We start from the raw sequence: 17,585 nt of genomic DNA on the forward strand, positions 1-17,585 counted from the left end.
CAGATTATGGAACCAGCTTAGGTATCCATCAATGGATGAATGGATAAGAAAATGTGGTGTATATACATAATGAAATTTTATTTAGCCATAAAGAAGAATGTGAGCTGGGTTTGGGTTTATAGCTCAGTGGTAAAGCGCTTGTCTAGCACATGTGAAGCAGTGGGTTTGATCCTCAGTACCACCTAAAAATAAATAAATTAAATAAAGGTATGTGTCCATCTACAACTAAAAATATTAAAAATCATAAAGAAGAATGATATTATGTCACTTGCAGAAAAATGGATGAAGCTTGATAACATTATGTTAAATGAAATAATCCTAATTCAGAAAGTTGAGGGTCATGTTTTCTCTCTTTTCTATGTGGAAACTAGAGAGGAAAAAAGGGAAAAAGTGTGAGGGGGTAGCATCTCACAAATATCAAAGGGAGATCAGTAGAGGAGATGAAAAGGAGCAACAGGAGAAAAAAAAGGGAAATGAGAAATATTAGGGACTGATACTGGCCTAATTATATTGCTATATCATGGACGAAATGAATATGTAACAATGAACCCCATTATTATGTATAATCATAATGCACCAATAAAAAGTATGGAAAAATATAAATCTGTTGGAAATGAAAAACTTGAAGTATATATTGAGGTAACTGGGAACATTAGGCTACACAGGCAGTACTGAGTAAGTCCCAAAAGTGAACCCATGAGATAATCCACAGGTTTGCTTAAACTCTCTACCTACAGATACTTTTCAAATATTAGTGCATACATTCTGCCTAAAGGCAACATCTGGGTTTCAGTGCCAGGAGCATGGCAATCAAATAATAGCAATCTGAGTTGAACAGAAAGAAATCAGAATTCAGGAGGCCTGAGGAAATTAGAATACGCAGGCTACAGTAGAAGGTGCTATACGTAGTTAAGAGTTTTAGACAACTGCAGAAGGATTCATTTAGGTCTGTTGTAGAAAATGCCATGTATGAAAAATTCCATGAAGCTGGGCAAAAGTGACTGAGTGCACTATGCCAAAGATTTCCTGAAGCTCACATAGTTTTCAGAGCTTACATCAAAGTGGAGAATCCTTGTTGAATATCCAGGGCAATCACTGCCTCCAGAGGGTTTAGTCCCTAGCAGTGGAGTTGAACTATTCCTAAATTCCCTATACCACAACTTAAAAATAAGTCACAGAAGGATTTAACAACTTATAAAAGAAAAAGAGTCCAACATTCTTTTTAACTGAATTGCAACAAACCTAGTGCTCAATGACATAAAATTCAAACTAGAAACATTTTGTAAAAAACACTAGATAAGATGTGAAGCAGAAAATTATGACACAATAACTAGGAGAAAATTCAGTTAATTGAAAATGGAGAAAAAACAGAGATGATGGGATTACAGCTATTAAAGACTTTATATAAGCTATTGTAAGTATACTGAAGGATTAAAAAAAATAAATAAATGTAAAGAAAATGGTATCTAAAAAGAACCAGATAAAAGTCTATAGATGAAAAAATATAATAATGAAAAATTAATCGAACAGAATGAATCAGATATGCAAACATCCTGAAAGCATTTGAACTGAATTACCGTGGGAAAGAATAACAAAGAAACAGTAAAAAGGAGTCACCACTAAAATTATTTTTAGGAGAAATGAAAAGAAAACAAATCCATAAAAAAATTCAATTTGATACATAAAATTTTTATCAAATTCGTACAAATTTATCTTTGATACATAAAAGACAAATTGAAATCAAAACAGAATAAATAAAAATAAAAGGAGGCAGATTAAGATTTTTAATCCAACAATACAATAAACTATTTCAGTAGTCTTCAGAACAAGGAATACTCTCAGGGATAATAAAGAGGGAGATTATATAATGATTTCACCATGAAGGCATTACAATTCTAAATGTGCACATAATTATGTACAAAAGAATTTCAAATTATACAAAGAAAACATTGATGAAGCTGAAAGAGACAAATCTATTGCAAATTTCAATATACCCTTCTCAATAATCTGAAAACACTAGACAAAGACACACCCACACACAGATTTGGAATACCTGAACAACACTATCATATAACTTGACCTTTCCGACATTATAAAACAATACAACCATACATAGCATAATAAACATTTTTAAATGCATGGAAAATTCACCAAAGTAGAGTACATTCTGAGCTACAAAATAAATATTAAGCAATTTAAAAGAGCTAAAATCATACAAAGAACATTCTTTGATGACTACAACAGAATTAAACTAAAAATTGATAACAAAATGGCAAAAAAAATCCCAAATATTTGTAAATCAACACATCCCTCAATAATATTTATGTCAAATGAAATCACAAAACCATAATTTCACTTAAGGACATAAAAACAAAGTCACATTATCAAGCACTTTGTACAAGAATGTTAATAGAGAACCTTTTCATAAGAGCCCAAACCGGATACAATCTAAACATCCAGTCAAGCAATAAACAAAAAGTAACATTCATGCAATGTAATTCTTCTTAGCAATATGTAGAACTACTGATACATAAAAACATGAATTTATCTTAGAAATGCCATATTAACTACACAGTTTCATCTTAAGAAATTCTAAAAAAGGAAAATGTAATCTATAATAACAATGTTTGCCCTTAGTTGCCTAGAGTAAAAGGAACTTTTGAGAGTAATTAAAATTCTGTCTGTCTGGATTATGGTAGTAATTATATAAGTGTTTTCTATTTGCAAAAACTTACCAAACTATCATACTGTACACTTACAAGGGATACATTTTATTATAGAAAAATTATACCTCAGTAAAACAACTTGTTCTTTAAATGGCAGAAGAATGTAGCAAACATGCACTTCATGGGTATGCTGAATGATTATTAAAATTAACAATTATGCAAAGTAACCACACCTGAAAAACATCTGTTTAAGTTCTTCATATAAACAGCTTGGCAGGGTGACATATACACCTGTGTAGAATGTACCTTCTCTGAGCAAGAATCATAGTCAATGCAGCAAAATATTTACACTTTAAGACAAGAAGTAACTGAAATTGTGGGCAGCATACACAAACTCACCAAGTGAAGTGGCAGTCGTGAGTTTTTAGAAAAACAAATTAAAGGGTTTCAAAAAAAAATACAGTTAAATTCAATGTTTAACATGCACATAATGCAGTTCAATTCTACAATCAGTGATCAAGGAAAAGTAAAACTAATTTTGCACTGATGTACTTTTCTCTTCAAGAATAATGAAATTTATAATCTCTCTTAATGGCCCAGAGTAAATTTCCAACATCACTACTTTCTTTATAAATGCCTACTCACAAGCATATTGTTGCTATGAGAGATCTACAGCTTAACATTAAACTTTACCAATTTTTAAATTAACATTCACCAATTACATTACTTGAAAAGGTAATTTCATTAAAATATCGAAGGAAGTCGAGAATATTTAGTGTTACTGTTGGAAAAAGAAGTCAAAATTTGCCAGGCACATGGGTGCATGCCTGCAATTTCAGCAACTGCAGAAGCTGAGGCAGGAGGACCTCAAGTTTGAAGCTAGTTGCAATAATTTAGCAAGACCCTTTATCAAAATATAAAAGACTGGGAGTATAGCTCAGTGGTAAAGAACTCTGGGTTCAACACTCATTACAAAAAAAAAAAAAAAAAATCAAGATTTATGACACTTTATGCTTTTTAAAACTTTTGACAAGCCCTATATTTCAAATATGTCCCATTTTGACACTCATTTGAAAAGTACTTCAGTATCATAAAAAACATAAACTGTGACCAGAGGTTTTATATTCCTAAGAAAATTATTACCACTGAAAAGAAAAATTTCAAGACGAAAAATTAAAATGAAAAAAATAAAAATAAAAAATTTGAAAATGTTTACATTCTAATTCCTGCATTACAAAATCCATCAAAATTTTTTAGATCAATTTTTTAAATGAAAATATCACCTTTTCGTTATCTCCCTCGGGGCCTAATGAAAGAATAGTACATTTTCCTGAAAGTATTCTAAGTTTAAGAAGAAAATACTAAAAATAAATTAGTAATCATAGTATAAAGTACTATTAATGGATATGTTATCATTGTTAACCTCCAATTGTCTATTAAATAGGACTGAAAAAGTACAAAGACACTCGCAGTATGATTCTATATAGAAACACTAATTGGTATTCAGAAAAGTTCTTTGTAGCATAAGACTCTAGGGCATGTTGCATTCCTGGTCCCTGCCTAATCAGCAGCAACCTCCTTTCATGCAACACCCCAAAACATCCTTAATCAAGCAATACCACCCTAACTGAGAACCACTGCTAGACAGAAGTAACACTGTTGATAAACTAGAAAAAAAAAAAAAAAAAGATTTGGAATCTGACAGCGACCTCACCCGTTAAAAAGGTAAAGGGGGCAAAAAAAGAAAAAAATGGTGTGCAGAGATGTGTTAAAAAGGTAAAGGGGGCAAAAAAAAGAAAAAAATGGTGTGCAGAGAGGGCATGCTCCTAGTATTTCCTTATCAGTGTGTTAATATAATACTTCTAGAATTGTGACAGGACTTTAGAAATACTCAATGATGTTACTTCCAGAAAACACAAATGTCTCATTCTTTATCATTACTTTTGTAACTGTAGCTTTCAAAATTAGTTAAGTGATTTAAATTTTACATTTTTATCTTACATGCTACAAAAAATGGCTTACTATGGCTTACCATTTAAGGACACACTAATATCTATATGGAGGTTGTATGTACACACATAACTTTCATAGGTCTTATTATGCCTGTACATAGGAGACACACAGTAACTAAAAGAGATGGAAACTCAAAGCTTTGCTGAATGAACCAAACACATTTAGAAATAAATAGATAATATAAACCATCCTTGACTACTGAATAGAGCCTAATTTAGAGGATGTTTTTAAAAGTGTAAAGGCATTAAACAAACTATATGAAAGTTATAATATAAAAATCAGAACAAAATGAATAATAATTCTCAAGCACATACTGAAATGCCAATCTGATTTATAGCACACATTTCATAAAACAATCTACACATAAAACACATGAAAAACATAAAATACATGAAAAAGGGGTGAATAAATATAAATATATATCAAATTATTTTAAACATAAATATAAAATTATTTTATATACAGTATAAATATCAAATTATTGTCAACTGTAAGTTTATAAAATAAAAATTTCTTATGAGATAAACAATTGAATATGAAATTATAAATAAGTATATACTATATTGTTACTTAAATATTTAAATACAAGTTCATGAAGTCCCAAAGGCTTCATTAGAAAAGGAGGTAAATTAAAACTTCTACTTATTGAACTAAATATGGTGGATTAATGAAAGGGTAGTAACAGTTACCATATACTTATATTCAATATAATGATATTTTGAATTTCCCAGACAATACAACACTAAGGTTCATACATTTCAGCCAAGCAAAATACAATGTCATGTGCATAGGAGAGAGAGAAACCAGTAAAAATTTGAATATAAGATTTGTATGTATTCATTAATGATTTTAACAAATAACAAATAGACACATAAGGATACAGAATAGTAAAGTGGGAAAAAACATAAAACTGAAAGTAAAGAAACCTAATTTTACCTCTGCTTAACAGCAACAAGTCCTATTAAAATCTCAGTGCTTTGGTTTTCTCATATGTAAAATAATCTCTACAATCACTAGGATTCTATAGATCTCATTCTACAAAATAAATAGTGTTTTTAAAAGTAAAATAAAAAGGAAAAATCATTGTCTAGACAAGTAAAGATAGAAATATCAGGTTCCATTCCCTATGTGGCTCCTTCTACTACCCCATTCTCTGCTGAATCATCATTTCAATTGTGGGGGCGGGGGCCACACACACAGTACAACATTCTCTTCCAGATATGCAGATGTAATTACATAACTTAAAGAAAACCCTATACATGCATGATTGTGTCAAAATGAACCCCACTATTATTTATAACTATAATGCACTAATAAAAACATTGGAAAACTTAAAATAAGAATAAAAAAGCAAATTCCCATCAAGCAACCAGTGAAAGAAAACCTTGCTTAAATAGCAGCAAAAAAGACAAAATATCTCATAAAAAATGTATAGGACTTAGAAAAAATTTAAAATGTTAAAATAGAACACAAACAAAAGTATATGTTATGTCCTCAGGAAGATTCAACATCAAAGACATACAAATGTTAATTTAAAACTAAGCCAATATAAAAAGAAAGTCAAGTCAATTTTAAGGTTTATCTAACACAGTAGGGAGGGACAAGAATACCTGGAAAACCTCTAGACATAAAAAAAAAAAAAGAAAAAAGATTAGTCCTACAGAATGTTAAAACATATTATAAAGCTTTAATAATGAAAACCATAGGTAACAGCACATGAATAATCACATACATTCCATTTCTCATTTGGAATGGAATAAGAAAGTCCAAAAACAGACCCAAATACATACATGAATATAACATATGAAGGTAATATTTCAAATCAGAAGGAAATAAGATAGAACTATAAGTAAATGATGTTGGGATATCTGGTTAGATAAAAGGAAGAGAATAAAGTTGGACCCATACCTCATATTGCCTAGAAGAATAAATCCCAAATAGATTATAGACTTCAATGTAAAAAATGAACCATGCAGCAACTCTGGAGACAGACTTGTGGCTTCTGACAAAGCTAAACACAATTTTATAGTTAGATAGAACCTGTAATCTGCAATCATAAATTTTAGGTATTTATCCAGTTGGGCTGAAAACCTGTATCACCACAAAAATCTGAACATAAATGATACAATCGTCAAAAATTGGATGCAACCAAGATGCCCTGCAGGTTAGTAGACAAACTGTAGTACATATAGATATACACAACGAAATATTATTCAGCAATAAAAAAGAAACTATTAAACCACGAAAAGGCAAGGAAAAACCTTAAGTGCATGTTACTAAGTGAATGAAGCCAGTGTGAAAGGATATATATTCTATTATCCAACTCTGCACACTTAGGATTCAGATTCAGCTACTCTGTATCTTAAATTCTTAGGGGAAAAAAAAAACAAGTTTCCTCTATCTGGCAGCATTTACATACATGCTATTGTTTCTGCCTAGGATACACTGCTTTCAGCTCTTAAGACTTCTGAACTTTATAATCATAGCACAAATATTATTAATTTAATAATTATTAGCCCTCACATTGGCCCTTCCCTGAAAAATCTAGTAGGTCTCTCCTTTTGCTCTCCATTATAGCATGTCGCTTACCCTTCTCAACTACTTACCTATTTATTCCTATCTTCTACCAAGATAGTATTAGCATTGTTGATAGCAAAGGTTATGCCTGGTTTATTCACCACTATATTCAGTATTCAAAAAGTGTTTGTCAAAAAAAAGAAAAAGAAAGAAAAACCAGTTGATGGAAAGAAATGAAACCAATTGAAGAAATTCCATTTGTTTAAAAAAAAAAAAGAAGAATGAAAAATGGAAATCAAGATCATGCTTTACAAATTCTTTAATTTTACTTTTGTTGGGACCCTTCCCATCGTTTAAATGACATTAAAGAGTTCTAAATATGAATTAGGTTTTGCATTTTAAAATGGGAAAACCTAAAATACTCTACAATGGCTGTGATGATTAAACGTGTACAGGGCCACTTAAACAGTACATGGCAAGTAATAAATGCTCAATAAATGTCAGACATTACTCATTACTCTTAAAAGAGCATTTAGAAGACCTTTGAAAAGTAAGGCCTCATAGATCAAGAATATGATCATATGGCATCCTTAATCCACATGAAATTCCAGAAGAAATGTGTGATTAAAATCTGAAGTCATGCTAGGTTTTTTCCTCTTCAACTCTTGTTGGCAGGCAAGAATAGTATCTGGATATTTGTCGACCAAAATGATGCCAATTTATAAATTAAAATGTCACCTAGTGGCCCTTTTTCTTATGTGTTTTTTGTATAAGAAATTTTCTGTGAAATATCCTTCCATTGTTTAAGCTTTTGTTTTGGTCATCTTTATTTAGTTTGCATGAAGTTGAAAATTAAGGCATTTTTAAAAAAATTTACTTCATGCCCATTTTATGGCAGGGTTTGGGGGGAAGATAAAAATTCAATTTGAACATATACTTGTAAATTCTAATGCAAAATTATACAATTTTTCTTGTAAACAATACCAATTTTAATTAGGGAGCATTTTCTTTTAGCCTGTATTTCAGTCTAGAAGAAAAGGTAATGAGTAAAACAAATTGCATTGTTAAAAGGATTATAGTGCTTCATTGTCTGAAGTTAGCACCTCTTGGACTGAATCGTCTGTCTAGACTACATGTATTACAAGTCTGTATGGCAAGTTTGCAGCAAGATCATGTGTATATCATCCCATTGTAAATCAACTTCAAAAAATATGGGAACACAGTTATTTTTACACAGGTCTTTTTGTTTTTTGTGTGTGTGCTGTGCTTGTCGACAACAGCTTTTTGTTTTCCTCAATGAGGAGTGTTGCTCATTTGTGAGCCTTCATTAACTCAAAGTGAAATGGTTAAAAATATTTATCCTGTTAGAATAGTCTGCATCTTTTTAACAACTCATTAAAAAAACAAAACAGAAAAAAAAGAATATGATCATAGCCTAAAAAAGAATTTTTAAATCTGTTTCTCTACCTGATGTCGCCCTTGCAACTCTAAGATGATTAGAGATTATGTTTTCCTTACAAAAATCAGAAAATATTCTATTACCGTCCAGCTGAAGGTCAGAGACAGTTATAGTTCAATCCTGGACAAAACAATACAGAGTTAAAATTTTTTTTTAACAAATTTCTCCCCAAAGACTTGCATTTATATGTTTCACAAAATATCAGTAATAACTTTGATTTTATCCTTCTAATTCTGTGTGAATAAATCAAAGGTTTACTACAAAACATATCCATTAGGCAAATAAAGAAGAGTTACACTATATTTTCCACCTTTTGTCAACTATCTTTGGCTAAAACTAAGTAAAAACAGTTAACATATACTCTTTATTAGTAGAACTTAATAAAGAGTTCAATTACACAACTTTAATCTCAACTTATTATTATTATGGATAATCAATACCTACCCCCACACATCTATTTTTGCATATGAAATCATACACCAATCAAAAGTAACAGAAAAATAAAGCTATTTATTAAGTGAAGACTTGTTAAAGAAAACTGCTACTATGATTCTGAAGGTTCTCTTGATTCTAAACAAACAGAGACTGTTCAATTCATCATATGACCTAATTGGCATACTTCGCTACTTACTCATACACTGGAACTGCACACTAAAAATCATGTGAATATCCTAAGGAGTCTGAAAATTTTTTCAGAATGTTTTTTAAAAGTTTTCAGTTCAGCACAATCAAATATTTCAAGCTTTAAAAGAAAAAAACTATAACTTATATGAAGCAAATAAGGTTTACATCTACTCAGTTTCTTGAGACTGACATAATGACAAAAATTATTAAATAATTTGTATTTAGTAATTTTTATTTAATAATTATTGAAGTATGTAAAAAACCCTGTAAGGCACTAACCAAAACTGATGTTAAACTAAAAAATGATTTCTAAATTTGTCCAATACTTATAGACATTAAAAGAAATACATTTCTAATATTGACAGGATATATTAAGAAATTAAGTAATAAATGTGTATGCTTATTTTATATGAATGAAGGAAAATGTATTCACATTAGGAAAAAACCTACATTAAGAAATAAGTTATCTATAGGGAATGGGAAACAGGAACAGAAATTAGATTTATTAATTTTCATTTTTTTTAATTGTTTTAATTTTTGAGCCATATGAATATATACTTATTTTTAAAAGAATACATCATACAGGCATGGTGGTGCATACCCATAATCCCAGCAATTCAGGAAGCTAAGGCAGGAAGATCATCAAGTTCAAAGCCACCCTCTGCAACTGAGCAAAATGCTATCTGAAACACAACAAAACATGGGAGTGGAGAAAGTGTAGCTCAATTGTAAAGTACTTGCTTTGCACATACAAGGCCCTGGGTTCAGTCCCCAGCACAAGCACCACAAAAAAAGGAGGGGAGTGGGGATACATACTTTAAATGAAATTTCAAATAATGGCTGTTGTCTCCCTCTTTATACCTGAGAATATTTTCTATATTACCAAAATTCAAAAGCAGCTTCAAAAGAGGGCTACGAGTGAGATTAGGGAGCAAAAAACAGGGGGAAAAGCTTAAAATAATATGAAGTACTTCATTTTATTTAGTCTTTAAATTATTCTACTATATATTACTCATTACAAATTATTTATTAAAAAGAGAAAATATTCAAAGAGAAATGCTTTCCCTTATGTCTCTTTATCATCCCTGAAGTGGTCTTCTTAAATATATCTCTATATTTTATAAAACTTCAAGGTAATATTAAAGGGCAACAATAATCTTTTTTAAATCCAGATTGTTGTTTAACACATAATCACCTTATAAACCGCAATTCAATCCACAACTTCCCTCTACTTCAAACTACCTTAAACTGAATGTATTAGGAAAATGCAATTTCCTGTCCTGGTCTTCTCTAAAGCACAAGAAGCATCTAGAATATCTCACTTACAACTTATAGTACTGTTTAATATTCTTATGCTACCATCAGCAACCCGCATCTAAACATATCTATACAAATTCCTAAATAAGTCAGATCTCCATTAAGTCTTCCATATACACTAATTACAAGATGATTTAAAAATGGCAAAAAAAAGACTGGGGTCGGGGGAAGTTATTATTTAGTGGACATAATTATAGTTTCACTTTAAGATGAAGTAGTTCTGGAAATGGATAATAGTAACACCGCACAACAGTGTGAATGTACTTAATGCCTCTGAACTGTTCACTTTAGAAGACTAAAAAGGTAAGTTATTATATGTGTTTTCTTTAATATATACCACAAAAGGAAAATTGAAAACAAGTAACATATTAAGAATACAAGTATCCCACAGTACAGTGCTAAAAAGATTCTTTAAAATTTTGTATTATTAAACTCTTATGGGAATTTATAAGCCAATTCTGTAATGTTTATTATATATTAGGCATGTAGGCAACAGTGTCTAGGGCTCACAATAATTTTAGAAGCACACAAAAATGTTTTAAATTATTCTAAAATAAGAACAAAAAAACCCTTCGCATCAAAAAAAACATGCTTTAATATATAACATACATATATTTTTCTTTATAACAAAGCATTCGTGCTTTTTTTTTTTTTAAGGGAGCCTCTGAAAGCAAAAATGCCTACAATCCAGGAAAGTCATAGTGTAGCTCTTATGTTTTCCACTTCCTAATATGAGAATATCCAGGTACAATAAGAAGACAGAAAGATAATTGGATATGTATGCAAAACAGTAACCTTAAAGAAAAACTGCATGCATGAACAATTTGGGCCAGACATTTTTTTAAAAAACCTCAGTAATTTAAAATGGTATCTCAATTATTTCTTTTCAAACAACTCTTTTTTGACAAGAATTACAAAGAGATATCCTATTTATATAAACAAATAAATAAATGTTTGGAAATTAACTTAATGAGGATTTAAAAGAACTAGACACCAGTAACTTTTTTGTGTGTGCGTGTGTGTGGTACTTGGGATTGAACTCAGGGATGCTCACCACTGAGCCACATTCCCAGCCCTATTTTGTATTTTATTTAGAGACAGGGTCTCACTGAGTTGCATAGGACCTCGCTTTTGCTGAGGCTGGCTTTGAACTCGTGATGCTCCTGCCTCAGCCTCCTGAGCCACTGGATTACAGGTGTGCACCACTGTGCCAGGCTAGGCATCAATAACTCTTAAAAGAAAAATAAGTAAGTGGGAGGAGAAAAAGAATAGAAGAAAGAAGGGAATAAAGGAGAACAAAAAACAAAAAAAACAAATAGACTATCCCTCATTATGTAACTTACTAAAGTTGAAACTATTTCCTGAGTAAATTCATGTATTTAGTATAACCTCAATTAAAATCCCCAAATGGTATAACTCAAATATTAAAAAAAATATTGTGAGGGCTGCAGCTATAGCTCAGTGGTAGTGCTTACCTCACACGTGTGAGACACTGGGTTCATTCCTCAGCACCACATATAAATAAATAAATAAATAAATAGATAAATAAAGAGATTGTATCCATCTACAACTAAAAAAATTATTTAAAAAAAATATTGTGAGGGGAAAAAAACAGGCAGACTAAAAATAAACTTGAAAAAATTAAAAAATGAAGACTATCCAAATTTGTTGATACTGGATAAAAACAAAATGCAAAAAGACAAAGAATATTTTTTTTTTACATTTACAAATCCCAAAATCTCAAATATGTGAGAAAACAAAAATATGGAAAAGAATATCTAATGAACACTTGTTTGTATAATAATGCTAACAGGAAGAAAAACAAATTGACATTTATTATACATCACACAGAATTTCATATAGGTTACAAATTAATTAATTTGTTTATTCATTTATTTTTGATAACAGGGATTGAACCCATGGGCACACTTCCACTACTGCCACATCACCAGCCCTTTTTTTATCTTTTAATTTTTTTTTTTTTTTTGGTTGTAGATGAACACAATATCTTTATTTATTTATTTTTATGTGGTGCTGAGGATCAAACCCAGTGCCTCTACCACTTGAGATACAGCCCCAGACCCCCAGCACTTTTTCTTTTGAGACAAAGTTTAAATTTTTCCGGGCAGGCCTTGAACTTGTGATCCTCCTGCTTTAACCTCCCAAGTCACTGGGATTATAGGCATGCACCCTGAAGTCCACTTAAGAATTAATTTTTTACTTAAAAAATGGAATATTTCTGGTAAAAAAAGGGAGTTTGTCTTTTGATTTAAAATAACTGACCAAAATATTATACACACACCCCCCAAAAAACTTACAGAATGAAAAATACCAAAGTAACGATAAAATGAAAACAAACAGAATGAAAAGAGAAGAGGGACTCTGCAACTGGAATGTTTTTATTAGATAAACTTTTATCTCTAAAATATACAGAGATATTGGCCCATACCCAGGCCTCAACAGTCAAAGTGGAGCAAAATATGATTTTAATCAAAAGCAGAAAGAGTTATACACATTTAACTACAGGCCAAGCACTATTAGAAACACTTTATATATTAATTAATCTCACAAATGAACAACAATCCCCCCAAGAAGAAGATACTACTTTCAATTCTATGTGGTAAACTACAAAAGGTAGGCCAGAAGGTCAAATTATTTATCCAATGTGACATAACTAAGTAGTTCCAACCAAAATTTGAACCCAATTTTTTACCACTCTTGTCAGTCTAACTGGTTAAACCTTAATGGGATGAGACTTCAAATATTTCTAGTAAAAACATTCTCTTTTTAAACTAACTTTTAATATTTTACCTCTTGATCCTTTTCTTCATGTTTATAAAAAAGAATGAATAAAACTCTTTGAAATGTTGAACACTTACCCAGTACGAGACTGGCCAACCTTATCACAAATATCCAAGATGAGGCCCCAGTCCTCAGCAGTATTCATCTCACTGGTTGCTTTCTCTGCAGATTGCAAAAGGAATTACAGAAACATTATTTTAAATGTCTTTAAAAATCATAATTATATTCAAATCATCAAATTATGGTATAATCAAGCATCAATAAAAAACCCAAATAGTTGCCAGCAGTCTGGTTAGTAAGATTTTTATGTCCACCTTTAAAAGAGGAAGGAGCACATTTACTAACACAAATTTTCCCCATTCACATTTCATTTGCTTTTCACTTAAAATAAAATATAGGACATTATTTTTCTTTATAAAAGCAAGTTATATACAGGTCTATCCCCATCTGCAAATAGAAGGACTAAAGTAAGAAACATTATTTTCATTATCAAAAAAAATCTTAGCTTTACTTGTCAATGAAGGGACACGGATTAGGTACAGATCTCTATCAAAACGTTTCATGTAATTTATTTGGCTAGTTTTATTGATTTGTTTTTGTTTGTTTTTAAGAATGTGGAGGAGGGAACTAAAGGACAGAAAAAAATCAAACTGCAAATATTTTTCCTAAACACTTGACATACTAAAAACATCAACAGAGGTATGGTATAATGAACACAATCATCTAATTTAGCTTATTTCCTTAATTATGAAAAGATTTTTAAAAAGACAAACACACAAGCACATGGAAAACATGAGATATAATTAATAGCAACTATATCCCAAAAGCTTTATAACAACACATATATATGATAACCTATATAGAGGACCCAAAGGGGAGAATCATATATTATAAGAATCACATAATCATATATTATTATAACTAGCCTCTATATACCACTGAATTCTCAGCAGCTGGAAAATGGTTAATGAAAGTGAAGAAAGAGGTCTTAAAATTAGGAAAAATTAATAAGAGCTCTTTGAAATGTAGTAGTTCACTACTTCGTCTTCCTTATACAAGGCCACTAGCAACTACCTCTCCCCAAATATAGAAAAAAAAAAAAAAGTGAAGGTGTGTTTGCTAGAAGTCAAGCAAAGCTTTTCTGAACTAGTGGACACCATGCATAGTAAAGACATGGACACATAAAATAATGGAAGTACTTCTGGTTTCCAATCCAGCACGTAGGAGCTTGGAAGCCATCACTCCTTCCCAACCAGTAAAACATTGAACAAATTAAAAAATAACAACTCTTCTTAGATCTTTCTGGGAAGAAGTTTACAGAGCAAACCACTGACTCCCAAAATTAGACAGACAAGCAGATGCAGAGAATCACAACTTAGCACAAGCAGAATTAATCTCCACAGGAATCAAAGCCAGGTTGGAAAATCTAAATGTAAACCGACAAATTGCTGAAGGTTCACAGGACAAGAGTGAGTATTAAATTCAGCAGAACCAAATCATAAGGGAATCCCCACATCTTTGTAAGAAATAAAGTGGATTTCACTGTGAATATATGAGAAAAATTTCCCTGTGCTAGTGGCAAGAAAGGGAAGAGAAGGAACCATTTTGAAACACACCAGAGCACTCTGCTCTTCTTAACAAGGACTGCCTTGAAGACAAACTATTTTACTAGGGCCTAACTAAACAAAGTTTTACCAGAGATTAAGGTAAGAGTGATTCCCGGCTCTAGTCCCCTCTACCTTTCTAACTGAGGAAAGAGAAATACCCCCACTATGTGGGGGAAATACTGAAAAGCATTTGTAAAGTTCACAGTCCAGAGGCACAGGCTCAATAAAAGACATACCTAATCATAGGACTAGAGTACACTTATGCTCCCATCATGTCTTACTACCACACTATTAAGGCCTATTTAAGAGCCACCTAAAGGTCTGAAGTGAGTTTCTATTTTCCATACATCAAAAATTTACATATTGCCTGATGTGGTGGCGCACACCTGTACTCCCAGAGGCTCAGGAGGCTAAGGCAGGAGGATCGCAAGTTCAAAGCCAGCCTCAGCAACTTAGCAAGGCACTAAGCAACTCAGTGAAATCCTGTCTCTAAATAAAATACAAAAAAATAAGGCCGAGGATGTGGCTTAGTGGTTAAGTGCCCCTGAGTTCAATCCTCGGCACCTCAACTCAAAAAAAAAAAAAAAAATTACATATCAAACTAAAAGGCAAAAACAGTTTGTAAAGAGAGCATAGAAAACCATATTAATATATGGCAGGGATGTTAGAATTATCAGACTAAGAATTTTTGACACCATAATTAATATGCTAAGGGCTCTGATGAAAAAAAGCAGACAGCATGCAAAAATAAATGCAAGCAGAGAGACAAAAATTCTAGGAAAGAATCAAAAAGAAATGCTTTAAATTTTTATGTCACTCTTGTCTTGCTTGGTGATTTCTGAAAAGTCAGATGTATTTGTTTTACTATCATAAGGCATTTTTTCCCACTGGCCTCTGCAAGATTTTTTTTTTAAATCTTTGATTTTTCTGCAGTTGGAATATGATATGCCCATGTATAGTTTTCTTGACATTTATTTTGCTTGGTATTCCCAGAGCCTTCAGGGTCTTTTTGCTGTCTGACATTTGGGAGAAATCTGTTTGTTCTTTTTTTATCCTTCTGGTGTTCCCATTATTTGTTCTTAGATATTCTATCCCCCCCCACACCCAGTCAAATTTCTATTTGCAGACCAAACTCAGGTGGTAGTCTATTAGTGAGTCCATCAAAGAAAGTCTTCTTTCTTCTTCCCTCCCCTCCATCTCTCCTTTTCCCTCCCCTCTTCTCTCTGGCTTGATCCCTTTCTTACTCTACTGGTCTCTCATCATTTTCATGAGGTCCTTTTTTATTTATTTTTCTCTCTAGCTTCCACATATGGAGAAAACATTTGACCCTTAACTTTTAGAGTCTGGCTTATTATTTAGCATCATATTCTTCAGCTCTATCCACTCACTAGAAAGTGGCATGATTATATTCTTCTTTATGACTGAATAAAACTCCATTGTTGGGGCTGGGGATGTGGCTCATTAGTACAGTGCTCGCCTCACATGTGCGAGACCCTAGATTCCATCCTCAGCACCACATAAAAATAAGTAAGTGAAATAAAGATATTGTGTCCAACTCAACTAAAAATATAAAATAAAATAAATGTTAAAAAAAAAACTCCATTGTATGTACACACTACATTTTCCTTAATTACTTACTCATCTGTTGATGGACACTTAGGCTGGTCTTAAAACTTGTCTATTTTTCATTCCACTGTTATACATATCAATAGTCATATATCACTACAGTATGCTGTTACATACATTTTTGACATGATATTTCAACTTACAATGGGTCTATCTGGACATAACCCCATGTGAGCCAAGAAGTGTGTGGATATGCCAAGAAAACCAAAAAGTGAGAGTAGTTATTTTCAGACACAGAAGACTTCAGAACAAGGAAAGTTACCGAGGATGAAGAGGAGCACTATATAACAAGGGGCAATTAACCTAACAATCCTTAATGTGTATATGCCTAACAATAGGCCATCAAAATATGTGTGGTAAAAACTGACAGAACTGTAAGAAGAAACAGACAAGCCACTATTATAGCTGGAGCCTTCAATACCCCTCCATGAGAAATGGACATATCAGGCAGGCAGAAACTCAGTAAGGATACAGTTAAACTCAATACCACCATCAATCAACAGGCTATAATTGACAACTATAGACAACTCCAAAACAGCAGAATTTGTACTCTCTTCAAGCTCACATGCAGCATTCACCAAGACAGACCATATTCTGAATCATAAAACACACCAAAACAAATTGAAAAGAGTAAAAATCACACCATGTCTGTTCACAGACCAGAAAAAAGTCAAACTAGAAAATCAATAACGGAAAAATAGCTTGAAAATACCAAAATACACAGAAATAAATAACCCACTTCTAAATAACACGTATCAAAAAGTCTCAAGAAATCTTAAAATATTTTAAATTAAAGGAAAATGAAAACACAATTTATCAAAATCTGTGGGATGCAATGAAAGCACTGCTTAGAAGAACCCTCACAGCATTCAATGCTATAATGTTAGAAAACAATAAATACCTAAAATCAATAATAGAAGCTGCAACCTTAGAAAACTAGAAGAGCAAATTAAA

General features: G+C 31.8%; 1 protein-coding gene across 2 annotated transcripts in view; it reads right to left on the reverse strand.

Moving 5' to 3' along the window:
- Stam (signal transducing adaptor molecule) overlaps window positions 1–17,585 on the reverse strand; it is a 69,803-nt gene that overhangs the window by 32,775 nt on the left and 19,443 nt on the right. For both annotated transcript variants that reach the window (XM_046423048.2, XM_046423050.2), the window contains exon 2: window positions 13,476–13,560. In XM_046423048.2, coding sequence (XP_046279004.1) covers window positions 13,476–13,560 — 85 coding nt within the window. The remainder of the gene's footprint in view (window positions 1–13,475; window positions 13,561–17,585) is intronic.

The sequence above is a fragment of the Marmota monax genome, unplaced genomic scaffold, assembly GCF_021218885.2.
Source record: "Marmota monax isolate L192 unplaced genomic scaffold, Marmota_monax_Labrador192_F-V1.1 WCK01_AAM20220418_F8-fsc00098, whole genome shotgun sequence".
NCBI classification, from domain to species: domain Eukaryota; kingdom Metazoa; phylum Chordata; class Mammalia; order Rodentia; family Sciuridae; genus Marmota; species Marmota monax.